The sequence below is a fragment of the Scyliorhinus canicula genome, chromosome 20, assembly GCF_902713615.1.
Source record: "Scyliorhinus canicula chromosome 20, sScyCan1.1, whole genome shotgun sequence".
Classification (NCBI taxonomy): domain Eukaryota; kingdom Metazoa; phylum Chordata; class Chondrichthyes; order Carcharhiniformes; family Scyliorhinidae; genus Scyliorhinus; species Scyliorhinus canicula.
The window spans coordinates 46,993,205-47,009,612 of NC_052165.1; the positions used below are offsets into that span (position 1 = coordinate 46,993,205).

The 16,408-nt window shown below is 46.2% G+C and overlaps 1 protein-coding gene across 11 annotated transcripts in view; it reads right to left on the reverse strand.

Moving 5' to 3' along the window:
- Window positions 1–16,408, reverse strand: part of nav3 (neuron navigator 3) — an 838,834-nt gene that overhangs the window by 305,660 nt on the left and 516,766 nt on the right. For all 11 annotated transcript variants that reach the window (XM_038781097.1, XM_038781098.1, XM_038781101.1 and 8 more), the window contains 2 exons: window positions 13,893–13,965; window positions 2,857–3,031 (listed from right to left, as the gene is read on the reverse strand). In XM_038781097.1, coding sequence (XP_038637025.1) covers window positions 2,857–3,031; window positions 13,893–13,965 — 248 coding nt within the window. The remainder of the gene's footprint in view (window positions 1–2,856; window positions 3,032–13,892; window positions 13,966–16,408) is intronic.

The following is a 16,408-nucleotide window of genomic DNA, read 5'->3' on the forward strand; positions in this document are numbered from 1 at the left end:
GTGAAAATTCATTTAGTTCATGACTTATGTTCACGGTCGGAGAGGGGACAATACAATAATACTTCTCCTTGTAGGAATTGTTCCCAATATCAGACATGGTAGAATCAAAAGCTTTGTGGAATCATTGGAAACAAAGGGAAATATCCAGTGTCTGTATTAACAGAGGATTTCTGTACTGTGCTGATTTCTTGCATTTCCTTCACAAAATAAGCTAAATAAACTCATAAAAACGCCCAACTATCAACCTTAAGAAGGAACATATGGGAATAGAAAATAAAAAAGTTATATCGGTGCTGTCTCACATAAGGATTAGAACTTTAAAGCTTTCAGCAGACATGCTGTCAGCCACATTCTCGCATAATCAACTCCAATAAACCAAATGTCATTCAGCAAAGCACACTGCAGCACAGGAAAGCTCTCATGTTAATGCACAGTGATCACGGAATCTGTACCATTATTAATCTTCTCAATGCTCAGTTGGAGAAAGTTCGAGCTATTCCACAAATTGATATTAGACAATCAGATGGTCCATTTCCCCATTCCCCAATGGCCAGAGCAGCCTCTTGCTGCCAGCTTTGCGGTCCTTTTGATAGAGAAATCAACATGTCGACATGCTAATGAGAGCTGGCTGTGGCGAGCTCGAGGGATGAAGTGGCTTATTCCTGTTCCAATGTTCTTCATACACATCCTCCAAATTTACAGTCAATGGTGCCGAACATGGAGTGTCACAGTCTTTAAGGCTGAACATCCCATCAAAGCTGTTCCCGTGTCCTTTCAGTTGTATCCTATGGGTAGTTTTAGTTTGCGGTTGATGCAAATGTGGAAAGATTGGATGGGCTAGGGTTATTTTCCTTCAAACAGAGTATGCTGAGGGTGACTTAATTGAAGGGGATAAAATTCAGGGGCCTCGACAGAGTAAATAGGGACAACCTACTTTACCTTAATGAAAGCTTCAAAAACCAAGCGGACACAGAATTTATGCAATTGGTAGGAGGATTAAGGGAACGTATTTTCATGCAGAATATTGTAGGAACCTGGAACTCACTGTGTGAAAGGGTGATGGTGTCAGAAACTCACAATTAAAAACAACTCGGATGTTTACTCGAAGAGCCTTGACCTGCAGGGCTCCAGACTGGGTGCAGGAAGATGGGATCAGGCTAGATAACCTTTCATTAACCAGCAGGGGAAGATGGGCTGAATGGCCTCCTTCTGTCATATATTTTCTATGATTTCTATATGACTTGGAGAAGTAATTGGGGCACCATTATTATTTGTTGAGAGAACTATCACCACAGTATTATCACATATCAGGAGTCTAACAGTGGGGTTCAGATGTGACCGAGAACCAATCAGATGTTCTTCCTCCGCTGTCATAACTTTACTGGAAGCATGACCTTCGTAAATGGTATTTATGCTACATTTCTGGTGATCTCACAGTAGTAGAATGGGACCGGCTCCCAGGAAATTCATGTCCATGTGCTTTGTGAATGAAGCTGAAGAGCCTCCTCTGTAATAATGTTTATTGTTTTAAAGCTGTATTCACTTTATAAGGTGGTTTGGGTAATTGGGAGTCTGCCCAATGCCTGGAGAAAACCGTGATAGGAGTTGGGCATCTCCAGTTATTGCTTCATTCCAGAATTCACAGTTGAAAACTGCAAATTCAGGTGCATTTCCAGTTAAATTCGCAGTGACCCCAGGATAGAATTAACTGGAATCCATCACGGAATGACTAAAATACAAAGAAGATTGTCAAACTTTCAGGAGTAGTGATGAGTTTAATGAACAGTGGGGCCTGTTTTTAGCAACTTTTACACTTAACCAACCTATCATAGTTTCACCATCCAAAGTTTATGGCAGGGAATAAGTGGTGGCAATTATATACAAATGTTGCCCTTCTAGGTGCTAGGGGTCAGGGGTTTGGAAGGTGCTGTCTAAGTAGCCTTTACTGATTCCTACTGTGAATTTTGTAGATGGTACACACTGCTGCCATTGGGTGTTGATGGTGGAGGGAGTGGGTGTTGAAGCTGGCGTGAATGGGGTGCCAATCAAGCGAAGCTGCTTTGTCCTGGATGGTGTCAGTCTTTTGGAATGTTGGTGGAAACTGCACTCATCCAGCCAAGTGGTGAGTTTTCCATCACACTCCTCACTTTTAGATGGTGAACAGGCTTCGGGGAGTCAGGAGATGAGTGACTCGGCCTCAGCATTCCCAGCCTCTGTCTGCTCTTGTAGCCACAGTATTTATATGGTTGGTCCAGTTCAGTTTCTGATTAGTGGTAGTTTGTGATGTGGAGTGACGGCAACAGCGCAGGTTTAATTCCTGTCCCGGTTGACGTTATTCATGAATAACATCTTCCCAACCCTTGCCTGGATGTGTGGTGACCCTCTGGTTAAATCACCACCAGTCAGCTCTCTCTCAAAAAGGGGTGCGTGGCCTCTGGGACTTTGGTGACTTTCATTTCACCATAGATGCACTAAAGTATAAGAATCCCTTATGTGTTTATCCAGATTCCCCTTAACTATATCGACAGTATTCACCTTACCCACTCCCTGTGGGGGCGAGTTCCACTTTCTCACCATTCTTGAGGAAAGGAATTGGCAAGTAGATTTATTGGCGACTCTCTTATGTTTTAAGAGGGTTCAAGAGAAAGCTTTCAACATGGTTATCGGCAGAACAGATTAAAAGATAAGGTGGAAAGATGAACTCCGCAGCATTTCAGCTCCTATTCTAGAAATGGCCCGTGTTTCAAAAAGGTAGAAGCTGTCTTGTCAAAGGAGCAGTGTGTTAAAATACTGCAGTATAGACTTGATCCAGAGCAGTGTTGCTGTAGGGGTCAAGGTAGAGGGTGAATGGCCTACCTGGACTGCATGTCTTGCTGGACCCTCTGCTGACAGACCGAGGCAGTCGCTAATGACTGGTGCTGCACCTGCTGTTGCAGCTCGACCAGATCCTGGTACTGCTGCTGCTGCTGCTTGTACCGGGACAAGCTGAAAAAGAGTCCTAAAATGGCTTTCAGATTTCCATCTCTTATCTCTGCAAAAAAAATAAAAACATATTAAGGTTATTTTGAACATCACTTTTGTCCCCATTATCGATTGATGTCAAGGCAAGTCAGACTTAATTAGCAATTGTCGCTACTTCAATGAAACACAAACAATGCCCAGAGTGTCAAGGTGGCTCATGGGTATTTCGGAGTCTGGAGGTCTGTCTTCAAGGCCCACTCTGAGAACGGAGTGAAAATTCTAGGCTGACAATCCAATGTAATACTTTAATGAAGTATTATATTGTCAGAAGTGTCATCTTGCAGAAGAGATGTTCAACTAAAAAAAAACGTAAGAAGCGGGAGAAGGTTATTCGGCCCATCACACCTGCTCCACCATCCAATAAGATCATGGCTGCAGTGGTTATGGCCTTAACTCCACTTTCCTGTTTGTCACCTTCGACTCCAATGGTGGTGACCCAGCAATTTCCATGGCGGGGGTGGGCGGGGAATGCCTTGTCAGCAGGAATGGGAGGGTGTGGGGAGGGGTTGGATTTGCATTGTGGGGGTGGGGGTGGGGAACAGTCACCGAACCTCAGTTCTGGCCGCCCGCTCAGAATAGCAGCCAGATAGTGGGATTCATGAGCTCCAAGCCATGCATAAATTTGCATGACAAGAGAGGATGAATTGCTTCTGGGCGCTGCACCTAATGCCAACACAAATCATGGTCGATTCACTTCTGGCGGGAGAACGTAGGGCAGGATTCTCCTTGCCCGACGCCAATATCTTCTTTTGATGACCTAATCGGAATTCAAAACGGCATCATCGGGCAGTATGCGCACGCCATTGGGATGGCCTCAGGACGTCACATGATCCCCCGATGCTCCGCCCCCAGTGGGCCAAGTTCCCGACGCCGCGGTTCACTCGTGCTCTCAGTTTTCCTTAACGTTACGGCTGCAGACTGTGTCCGGTGCTGCCACAGTCGGGGGGGGGGGGGTAGGTTCAAGGTAGGTGAAACCTGGCAGGTCAGGTCTGCGTGCGGCCGGAGCCATGTTGCATGGCGTGGGAACCGGGAGTTTTATCTGGCCCCGCTGCTAGCCTTTCACCGGTCCTGGAGTCGTTGAGTGTTTGTCGCCGATTTTGCCGTCGTAAAATGCCACAGTTCCCACGCTGGTGTAGGCACTTAGCCGCAAAAATTGGAGAATCCAGCCCAAAGTCTCCCAAATTGAGAATCCTGCTTGAGGTCTGATGAATGTCCTCTACAGTCATGGCAAGATTTCCCTACTTTTATGCTCCACCCTCATTGGAATAAAGGCTAACATTCCATTCACCTTCCTAATTACTAACCTGCTAACATTTTGTGATTCATGACTTCATTTGTGTAGGAAGTTTGGCGAAGCTAGGGCTGTTTTCCTTGGAGAAGAAACGGTTGAGAGGAGATTTGATAGAGCTGTTCAAAAATGTGGGGTATAGATAGGGAGAAACTGTTCCCATGGGTGGAAGGAACGAGAACCAGAGGGCACTGATTTAAGATAATTGCCAAGAGAAGCACTGCAAACAGGAGGAAAAACTTGCATGTGAAGAGCGTGTAAGATCTGGAATGCGCTGCCTGAGAATGAGAAGTGTCAATTGTGGCATTCAAGAGGGAATTGGAGAATTATCTGAAGAGGAAGGATGTGCAGGATTATGGGGAGAAGACAAAGGAATGGCACTATATGAATTAACTGTTCGGAGAGCCAGAGCAGATATGATACACTGAATGGCCTCCTTCTGCACTGTAACAAGTCTGGGCTCCTATGATGTCCAAGGACAACCAGATCCCTCTGCATTGCAGCATTATGCAGTCTCTCTCCATTTTAATAATAATCTGCCTTTCCATCTGCCAAATTGTTGGTCAATCACTTACCTGCCTGTAGCCCTGTTCAGACTCTTTGGGCGGAATCTTCTCTCCCAAGACCATGTCCCGTGGCTGAGGCAGGGAAAGGGACGGGGATGGGGCGGAATGGGTTGGAGGGGACAAGGTGGGGGGGGACGGTGAGTGTTCCTCCCTGCTTTGGAGACCGCTGGGAATCTGCGGCATATCACTCAACAGCGGGCTTAGTAAATTTGCATGGGGGGGTGTTTTGTACAGAAGGACGGGCTGGATGGTTCGCGCCAACCATCATGTGGGGATTCTATGATCATATCCGGGCACCATTTTAAAAAAGCATCCAGCCATAAATGACCCGCTGTTGAAGATGAACCTCTTGAAAAAGAGAATGGATCTCCAGGAACACTCAGGACCCAGAAAATGGACCTCTTACAATATACTGAATCTGGAAGATCCACCTGATAGATGCTGCCTCCACCAACTGCTGTGTCCAAGGATCCACGGTGGCTGGAGGCCTCCATCCCAATGTCCAGAGGGCAGCGTATAGGATGATATACCACCTTGTTCCAGATGAGTTCTGGTGTGAGTTCCCACTGATATTGCAGACAAACAGGGGGGGGTGAATGAATTGAATCCCATTAGCGGGATGCAAATCAGTATCACGCCAGCCGCCCTCTGGCAGGAATGGCAACCCACCATGGCATCACCATGGACGATCCCGCCCACCACTAAACCCCCATGGGGGTCATGGAAAGTTCCACCCTTTGTATCCTTCTCACAACATTGCGTTCCTATCTCTTCATCATCAGTAAATCAGATTATAATAAAGCCAATCCCATTATCTAAGTCATGAATCTAGACTAAATAATTGAGGCCTCAGCACTAATCCCTGTGGTAGTCCACTTTTCACAGTTTACCGACCTGAAAATACTCCATTTATTCTGACTCAGCTTTCTCTTCGTCAATCCTTTATCCATCCTATTCTATATCACCCCCAACTCCATGTGCTCTTAGCCGGAATTCTCCAACCATTCGCCGGTGGCGGGATTCTCTGGTCCCGCCAAAACTGCAAGCCCTCCCATGGGATTCCCGGTGATGTGAAGTGGTTACAATGTGAATTCCCACTGACAGCGATTGGAGCAGAGAATCCCATCGCTAGCGAACGGCACGGCGCCTCCTGTGTGGCACCTTTTATGTGGCATCTTACTGAACACATTTTAGAAAGCCAAGTACACTACATCTACTGGTTCCCTTTTATCCACCCTGCTTGGTTACATTCCCAAAGAACTCTAATAAATTTGTCAAACACGATTTCCCTTCCACAAAACCACGTTGACTCTAAAACAAAAGTACTGCGGAAGCTGGAAACCTGAAATATAAACAGAAAATGCTGGAAATAGTTAACAGCAACTGTTGGAGTGAGAAACAGAGTTAAACATTTCAGGTCACCGATCTTACTTGAGAATTGAAGGAAAATAGATATGAGCAAGTGAGAGGGTCATGAGGAGGGACAGAGGTAGAAGGAACAAAAGGGAAGATCTGTTATTGGAGGACAGGAGAGATTAACTAACAAAAAAGGTTCACAGTGCAAAAGGCAAAGGCAGTTCTTTACTCTGCCACTCACATCCACTCTGGGCAAAATTACAACCATCACCATTCCCCTCTGCCTTTGGCTAGACCAGCAGGCAGAACACCCTTACTCCTCTTCAACTGTTTCTGTGGCATCTCTTACGTCTACCTAGAGAGGGCAGATGGGGCCTCAGTTTAGTGCCTCGTGTAGACAGCCCCTCCGACTCACAGCTCAGAGTGTCAGAGGAAGAAAACACATTCAGAAGTACTGACAGAGTACTCAGACACATTTAAATGTCTGGTTTTTGGAAAGTAACCCAGCATTCACTGAGTGCTGTGCAGTGACCTCAGTCTGAATAGATTAACAGTAAAAATGATCTCACTGGCAGGAGCAGACGCAGGTGGAGTTGATTTTGCAAGGTCAGTTCGGCTGACACACATCCTTCCAATAGAGAAAGAGGGGGCTCAGAAAATTAGCAACCATTTGGCAGACCCTCGTTCCGTTACCCCTGATTGTCAGATCTCCTCTGTATAGTTCAACACTGAGGCCCAGTTATACTGCAATATTGTCAGTTTTATTATATCACATTGAAAAGGCCCTTCTTTACCTTTCTTGATATTACAGAAAGAGTTGCATTCTGGTAGACCCTTTCACAATCTCGGGTCATCTCAAATCAATGATGGTCTTTTTTTAAGGAAGTTGCTTATTACAGAACTTAACATTGTTCCAAGCGGATTATTACTCTATATATGGGGGCAGAGGTGTGGAGTTTAATACTGTTCCAAGAGGGTATTACTGTATCTGGGGGGGTTACTACTGTTCTAAGAGAGCTATTTCTGTTTATGGGGGGGTTGAAACTGTTGCAAGGGTGTTATTATTGAGTCCAGAAGGGGGTTTAATACTGTCCCAAATGAGTTATTACTGCATCTGGGTGTTAATATTGTTGCAAGGGAGGGCAGCATGGTGGCCTAGTGGTTAGCACAAGCGCCTCACGGCGCTGAGGTCCCAGGTTCGATCCCGGCTCTGGGTCACTGTCCGTGTGGAGTTTGCACATTCTCCCCGTGTCTGCGTGGGTTTCGCCCCCACAACCCAAAAATGTGCAGAGTAGGTGGATTGGCCATGCAAATTGCCCCTTAATTGGAAAAAATAATTGGGTATTCTAAATTTAAAAAAATATATATTGTTGCAAGGGGATTATTATTCTATCCAGGGGTGGTGGGGGGGCCTAATACTGTCTCAAAATGGTTATTCCTGTGACCAGAGGGATTAATATAGTTTCAAGGGAGTTGATACTGTTGCAAGGGGATTATTACCCTGTCCGGGGGTGGGAGTGGGGAGTTAATACTGTCTCAAAGTGGTTAATACTGTGTCCGGAGGGTGGGGGGGTTAATACAATTCCAAGGGGGTTAATACTGTTTGAAGCGGGTTATTACCATGTCTGGGAGACTGATACTGCTCCAAGGAGGTTAATATTGTTCCAAGAGGATATTACTGTGTATGGAGGGGTTAATACAGTTCCAAGGGGGGTATTATTGTGTCTGGGGGATAGTAATGTTCCAAGGTGGCTATTACAGTGTCTGACTGGAGGGGGTTATTACTGTTACAAGAGGGGTTATTATTGTGTTCGGGAGTTAAAGCTGCCCAAAAGGGGTTATTACTGTCTCCAATGGTTAATACTGTTCCGAGGGGATTGATACTCTTTCAAGTGGGTTATTACTGTGTCTAGGGGGTTAATACTGTTCCAAGGGGGTTATTACTTGTCCAGGGGGGTTAATACTATTCTAAGTGGCTTATTACTGTGTCCAGGTTGGTTAATACTATTCCAAGGGGGTTATTTCTGTGTCCATGGCGGGTTAATACTGTTCCAAGGGGGTTAGTACCGTGTGTCTAGGGGAGCGGTTAATACTTCCCAAGGGGTTATTACCATGTCCCGGTGGTTAATACTGTTCCAAAGGGGTTATTACTGTGTCGGGGGAGGGGGCTTAATTACTGTGTCCAAGGGCCTAATACTGTTCCAAGGGGGTTATTACTGTGCTTGAGGGATTAATACTGTTCCACGGGGGTTATTACTTTGTTCGAGGAGTTAATACTGTTTCAAGGGTTTTCTTACTGTGTTTGAGGGGTTGATACTGTTCCAAGGGGGTTATTACTGTGTCCAAGGGCCTAATACTGTTCCAAGGGGGTTATTACTGTGTTTGAGGAATTAATACTGTTCCAAGGGGGTTATTACTGTGCCTGAGGGGTTAATACTGTTCCAAGGGGTTTATTACTGTGTCCAAGGGCCTAATACTGTTCCAAAGGGGTTATTACTCTGTTCGAGGGATTAATACTGTTCCAAGGGGGTTATTACTGTGCTTGAGGGAGTAATACTGTTCCAAGGGGGTTATTTGGGGCAGCAGGGTAGCATGGTGGTTAGCATAAATGCTTCACAGCTCCAGGGTCCCAGGTTCGATTCCCGGCTGGGTCACTGTCTGTGTGGAGTCTGCACGTCCTCCCGCTGTGTGCGTGGGTTTCCTCCGGGTGCTCCGGTTTCCTCCCACAGTCCAAAGATGTGCGGGTTAGGTGGATTGGCCATGCTAAATTGCCCGTAGTGTCCTAATAAAAGTAAGGTTAAGGGGGGGTTGTTGGGTTACGGGTATAGGGTGGATACGTGGGTTTGAGTAGGGTGATCATGGCTCGGCACAACATTGAGGGCCGAAGGGCCTGTTCTGTGCTGTACTGTTCTATGTTCAATTACTGTGTTTGAGGAGTTAATACTGTTCCAAGGGGGTTATTACTGTGTTCGATGGATTGATACTGTTCCAAGGGGGTATTACTGTGTTCGAGGAGTTAATACTGTTCCTAGGGGGTTATTACTGTGTTTGAGGGGCTGATACTGTTCCAAGGGGGTTATTACTGTGTTCAAGGGCCTAATACTGTTCCAAGGGGGTTATTACTGTGCTTGAGGGATTAATACTGTTCCAAGGGGGTTATTACTGTGCTTGAAGGATTAATACTGTTCCAAGGGGGTTATTACTGTGTTTGAGGGATTAATACTGTTCCAAGGGGGTTATTACTGTGCCTGAGGGGTTAATACTGTTCCAAGGGGGTTATTACCGTGTTCAAGGGTCTAATACTGTTCCAAGGGGTTTATTACTCTGTTCGAGGGATTAATACTGTTCCAAGGGGGTTATTACTGTGCTTGAGGGAGTAATACTGTTCCAAGGGGGTTATTACTGCGTTTGAGGAGTTAATACTGTTCCAAGGGGGTTATTACTGTGCTTGAGGGATTAATACTGTTCCAAGGGGGTTATTACTTTGTTCGAGGAGTTAATACTGTTCCAAGGGTTTTTTTAACTGTGTTTGAGGGGTTGATACTGTTCCAAGGGGGGTTATTACTGTGTTCAAGGGCCTAATACTGTTCCAAGGGGGTTATTACTGTGTTCAAGGGATTAATACTGTCCCAAGGGGGTTATTACTGTGCTTGAGGGATTAATAATGTTCCAAGGGGGTTATTACTGTGTTTGAGGAGTTAATACTGTTCCAAGGGGGTCATTACTGTGCCTGAGGGGTTAATACTGTTCCAAGGGGTTTATTACTGTGTCCAAGGGCCTAATACTGTTCCAAGGGGGTTATTACTGTGTTCAAGGGCCTAATACTGTTCCAAGGGGGTTATTACTGTGCTTGAGGGATTAATACTGTTCCAAGGGGGTTATTACTGTGCTTGAAGGATTAATACTGTTCCAAGGGGGTTATTACTGTGTTTGAGGGATTAATACTGTTCCAAGGGGGTTATTACTGTGTTTGAGAAGTTAATACTGTTCCAGGGGGGTTATTAATGTTTCTGGAGGCGGGATTCACAGTATTATTACAGCATATGAGGCCGCCATTTGGCCCATTATGTCTGCACCAGCTCTCCAAATGAGCAATTCACCATTCCAATCTCCCTCCTTCTCCGTAAACCTGCACGTTCTTCCTTTTCAGATAACTGTCTCATTCCCTTTTGAATGTTTCAATCGAACCTGCCTCCACCACCCTGTCAGGCAGCACATTCCAAACTCTAACCACTCACTGTGTGAAAAAGTTTTACTCATATTAATGTTGCTTCTTCAATGAATACCTTTAAACCTGTGCCTTCTCGTTCTCAATTATAGAATCATAGAATCTATGGCACGGAGACCGGCCTTTCGGCCCCAACTGGTCTATGCCACCCAAAAACCTTTCATGACTGGGAACAATTTGCTCCTATCGACTCTGTGCAGTCCTCTCATGGTTTTGAATACATCTATCAAGTAAGGAAGGCAGTGGCGTAGTGTTATTTTCACTGGACGAGTGATGCAGAGGCCCAGGGCGATGCTCTGATGACACAGGTTTGAGTCCCACCATGAATCTGGAATTAAATGACCAATGATAACTATGAACCCATTGTCGATTGTCATTAAAACCCATCTGGTTCACTAATGCCCTTTAGGGAAAGAAATCTGCTGTTCTTACCTGGTCTGGCCTGCAAGTGACTCCAGACCTACAGCAATGTGGTTGACTCTTAAATGCCCTCTTATGCAATTAGGGAATGACACCCACATACCCCTCCCTTCTCCGAGGGAAACATTTGTCCCTCAGGGATAATTTTTGTGTGTTCGGGTTGCTGGTACTGCTAGTCCTGATTTATTCACCAATGTGGAAAGAACCTTTTCTAAAGCTTAAGGCCAATGAAATTGAAAGTGGACAGATGTAAATCTGACTGGATTGCCTCATGGGCTATATTTGATCCTTGGTGCTTTGCTGGACTATTCCAGTCCTCTGCATTCTCTAGTGTCCAACTTGTAACATTCCAAAGGTGTTTAGAATTCCCACATTGCTCCAGGATGACTGGATACTTGGGAATCTCTTGAATTTCAAGCATTGACACTCCACATTCCTTCCCAATTCATGTGGGCCATCCCATACTATATACAGGAGCAATTCAGTGGTAGGACCCAGAGCTGAAGGTGAACGTACAACAACAACTTGCATCTAAATAGCACCGTTAACAGAGGAAAACACCCCAAAGCCCATTCAGGAGCGGCTATCAAACAACATTTGACCCCAGGCCACATCAGATAACCAAAGGCCATAAATCAGTGGTGGGCAATCTGCAGCCCAGGGGCCGCACGCAGCCCATCTGGTTTTTGAGTCCGGCTCATGAGGAGTATAGTTCACCATTGCCCACGCGCAGAGTTACCACATTCCACTGATTTCCATCCACATAGTTTTTTCTGTCGGAATGATGGAAGTGACACGTACGCAAAGCAAGAAGTGAGGTGCTTGCTGATTGCCCACAGCATTGACTGTGAGAACCGTGCACTCCCTCTGCGGCCAACGTGTAAATATTTATTTTGTTCTTTTACCATTTGAAGTTGATGACAGTTCTATTAATATATAAATGATTAAGCATTTTCTATAACTCATTCTGAAATATTCGATGTGTATTAAATGTATTTAATCTTATTCATGGAGTCAGAGTTAGTGAACAAGCCCAATTTCAATCTTGCAAACCCCTGAGATGAAGGAGGGCCACTCATGCGGCCCACTCACAAGCCCAGGTTGCCCACCACTGCCTTAAATATAAGGGGCGGAATTCTTCGCTCCCGGGAAAAATCGGGAAGGCCGTCGTGAACTCGGCCGAGTTTCACGACGGCCTCGGAGGCTGCTCCTCTCACAGTATTCACCCCCACCTGGGGGGCTAGGAGCGGCGCTCCGTTATTCTCGGCGGCCGGGTCTTGATGCTTGCATCTAGGTGGCGCGCCCAGAATGACGCGACAGCGGTGCCTATGTGATGTCAGCCGCGCATGACGTCACGACGGCTGAAACCCGCACATGCGCGGTGGCCGTCTTCCCCTCCGCTGCCCCGCAAGACGTGGCGGCTTGATCTTGCGGGGCGGCGGACGGGAAAGAGTGCGGCGCTTTGAGACGCCGGCCCGACGATCGGTGGGCACCGATCGCGGGCCAGTCCCCTCCCGAGCACGGCCGTGGTGCTCACTCCCCTCTCCGCCCCCCACAAGCTTCAAACGGGCCTTTGGCACCCATGGTTGCGAACGGCAGGCCGCTCGGCCCATCCGGGTGGGAGAATCGCCGGTCGCCGTGAAAAACGGCGAGCGGCGATTCTTCCGAGCGGGGGGGTGGGAGAATCGTGGGGGGCGCCAGGGGTGGCGTCAAATGAGTCGCCCGGCCCTCCCGCGATTCTCCCACCCAGCGTGGGGAGCGGAGAATCGCGCCCAAGTGCTTCCTCAAAAGAGCATTGGAAAATTATTCGGAGATAATTCTTTCATCCATAGGGCTCTGAGAAAACTGATTTCAATGGAAGGTGGAGACAGATTTAAGATAGTTGGCAAAAGAATTAACGAGAGAGACGAGAATATTTACGCAGCATGTCATTGTGATCTCAAAGGGTGGTGGAAGCAGATCCAACAGTAAATTTCGAAAGGGAATTGGATAAATGCTTCAAACAATTTGCAGGATGACGGGGAATGGCAGGGAATCGAGTGGGACTAATTGGACAGCTCTTTCCAAGAGGTACAATGGGACAAATAACTCTCTCCTGTGCTGTAAAAATCTCTGCTTCTAAACGTAATTGAAAAGAGATTATGACATCGCAATTGAGGAGGTAACATGATGAGTTTACAAATTTAATGTCAGGGCTTTTTAAAACAGTTTTGTCTCAGAATGCACCAAGGCAGACATCATATGCTTCTTGTTAGACCACAGCAGAGGGTAGTTAACACTGGGAGTCACAGATAGACCAGCACGGGGTAGAAACGGTCATTAAAGACAGTACTAAAGGGCATTAGCGAATCCATTGGGTTTTACCACAATCTAACAGCTTTAAGGCCATTTTTACTGACTCTGAATTCAAATTCTCCAAATGCCGTTGTGGGATTTGAGACTAAGGGCTGGGTTCTTCCGCGCCGCCCGCCGCAAGAACGCCATGGGCGAGACGCCGACAATGGAAACATCCATTGACGTCAGGCTGGATTCTCCTGTCGCCGGGCGAACGCGGACGGAGAATCCCGCCCAAAATATTGATCATGATCCCACTGAATCACAGAGTGGACTCGAGAGGATGGAATGGTCGACTCCAGTTGTTGTTTCTAGTGTTCTTTTGAACTGAAGTTTTTCTGAATTATTATTACATTCAAGAAGAATATGATGCAGTGGGTGGTGTGTGAACAGGACATCAGAAAGATTATCTGCAGCTTCTTTCAGCAGTTGGGGTTTTGAGGTCTGGTTTCCCCACCCTGTGGTAGACAGGGTTGGCAGGCGGTGAGCTGGGTGGTGTTTTCATTTTGTGGCTTCGCACACTCACAGGCCTTGGAAAGAGCAAGTGGAAGGAAGTTGGAAAGAGCAAATGCAAATCAAATCTCCGAAGACCAAACGGAGCACCAATAAACTCACTCTGTCCACCTTTGATAAAATAGGAAGCGGTTATCAAGTCAATGGGAGAAAATCCCGGACTAACCTTCAGCTGAAAGACTCTGAATATGAACTCCCCTCACTGCCAGGAAACTGAGGCAAGCATCAACATTCTCAATCTGGAAAAAAGAGCAGAGATAAAATAGGATTTTACTGGAACAACATCAAAAACTCCAGAAATACAGCAAAAGCTGCAAATAATTCACATTCGTTTTATACTGACCCATTCCGCAAAACTCTCTGAACAAGGATTAAACCTAATTGGGAGATCGCTATAAAGCTCTCATTGTCCCCACATTTTGCAGAATGTTAAAGAATTCATCAATGCCTAATTTGGGACAGCATGCCAACAATTCAACCTACGTAAAGCGTGACTGGATTTTGTTCACTACAAATGTCAGACAATGAAGACGCAGTGAATTAGCTGTGCATCTACACAGAGCAGTGGATCATTGCCCAAAGTGACAGAGAGCAATGTGACACAGTGGCAGCTGTACCAGAGTGTGGTAAAAGTCAGTCTCCTGGTGCTCCTGTGAACAGCTGAAAACTCTTTCAAATGGAGCTGTATCCAGTATCCAGCAGGATTCATTTCAATACAAAAAAAAATCCTTCCACTAAACTCACTGAATGTCATGAGCATTCAAACCTTTGAGGCAGTAAGAAAAAGCAAGAAGAGAAAGAAAAGAGGGGAAGAGAGTGAAAAAATGAAACCAGAGACACAGAGATAAGGAGGAGTGGAAGATAAAGGAAGTGGGGAGGGGGGGGGAATGAAACAATGAGGGAGAAGAAGTAGAGAAAAAGAGAAGGAAATAAGGAAAAATAGAAAATGTTGCCATGTGAGGCAAGCGGCGAGGCAGGGACAGAGAAAACAGCGAGTATTACTCAGGGACAGAGAAAACAGAGAGTATTACTCAGGGACAGAGAGAGCAGTGAGTATTACTCAGGGACAGAGAAAAGAGAGTATTACTCAAGGACAGAGAGAGCAGTGAGTATTACTCAGGGACAGAGAGAGCAATGAGTGTTACTCAGGGACAGAGAGAGCAGTGAATATTACTCAGGGACAGAGAGAGCAGTGTATTACTCAGGGACAGAGAGCAGTGAGTATTACTCAGGGTCAGAGAAAACAGAGAGTATTACTCAGGGACAGAGAGAACAGCGAGTATTACTCAGGGACAGAGAAAACAGAGAGTGTTACTGAGGGACAGAGAAAACAGAGTATTACTCAGGGACAGCGGAAACAGAAAGTATTACTCAGGGGCAGGGATCAGTGAGTATTACCCAGGGGCAGAGTGAGCAGTGAGTATTACTTAGGGGCAGAGAAAACAGAGTATTACTCAGGGACAGGGATCAGTGAGTATTACTCAGGGACAGAGAGAGCAGTGAGTATTACTCAGGGACAGAGTGAGCAGCGAGTATTACTTCGGGGCAGAGGAAACAGAGTATTACTCAGGGACAGGGATCAGTGAGTATTACTCAGGGACAGAGAGAGCAATGAGTATTACTCAGGACAGAGAAAACAGAGAGTATTACGCAGTGACAGGGATCAGTGACAGGGATCAGTGACTGTTACTCAGGGACAGAGTGAGCAGTGTGTGTTACTCAGGGACAGAGAGCAGTGAGTATTACTCAGGGACAGAGAAAACAGAGAGTGTTACTCAGGGACAGAGAGAACAGTGAGTATTACTCAGGGACAGATTGAGCAGTGAGTGTTACTCAAGGACAGAGAAACCAGAGAGTATTACTCAGGGACAGAGTGAGCAGTGAGTGTTACTCAGGGACAGAGAGCAGTGAGTATTACGCAGGACAGATGAGCAATGATTATTGCTCAGGGACAGAGAGAGAGGAGTGAGTATCACTCAGGGACAGAGAGAGCAGTGAGTGTTACTCAGGGACAGAGAGTCCATGCCTCTACCCTATCTCCGTAACCCAGTAACCCCACCTTTTGGACACAAAGGGCAATTTAGCATGGCCAATCCACCTAACCTGCACATCTTTGGACGTTGGAGGAAACCAAGGCCCCCGGAGGAAACCCACGCAGACATGGGGAGAAAGTGAAAACTCCACACTCGACGCCGGAATTGAACCCGGAACCCTGGAGCTATGAGGCAGCAGTGCTAACCATTGTGTCACTGTGCGATATTCAATATCGTAAATTGGAGCAGCATGCAAATGTTGATGCTTTGTCATGGTTGCCGTTACAAATCAAGCAAGAATGCTGAAGAAAATGTTGTCAACATTCTATATTTCTCATCGTGAATAATGTACCTGTGACTTCACCTCAAGTTCAGAGATACACAAGAACTGATCTAGTGATCGGGAAGATGAAGGACTTGATCCAAAAAGGATTGATGACAGACATACGTTGTAAAAATCCAGACCTCAGACCTTACATCACAAGAAGGCTTGTGTTGGCAGTCCAGAATGGAGTTTTAGTCTAGGGAATCCGAGTGATTATTCCTCCATGCTTGTGCAATGAAATCCTTGACCAACTACATGAGTGACATCCTGGTGTGGCGAGGATGAAGGAACTGGCATGCAGTTATTTTTGGTGGCGAGAATTGC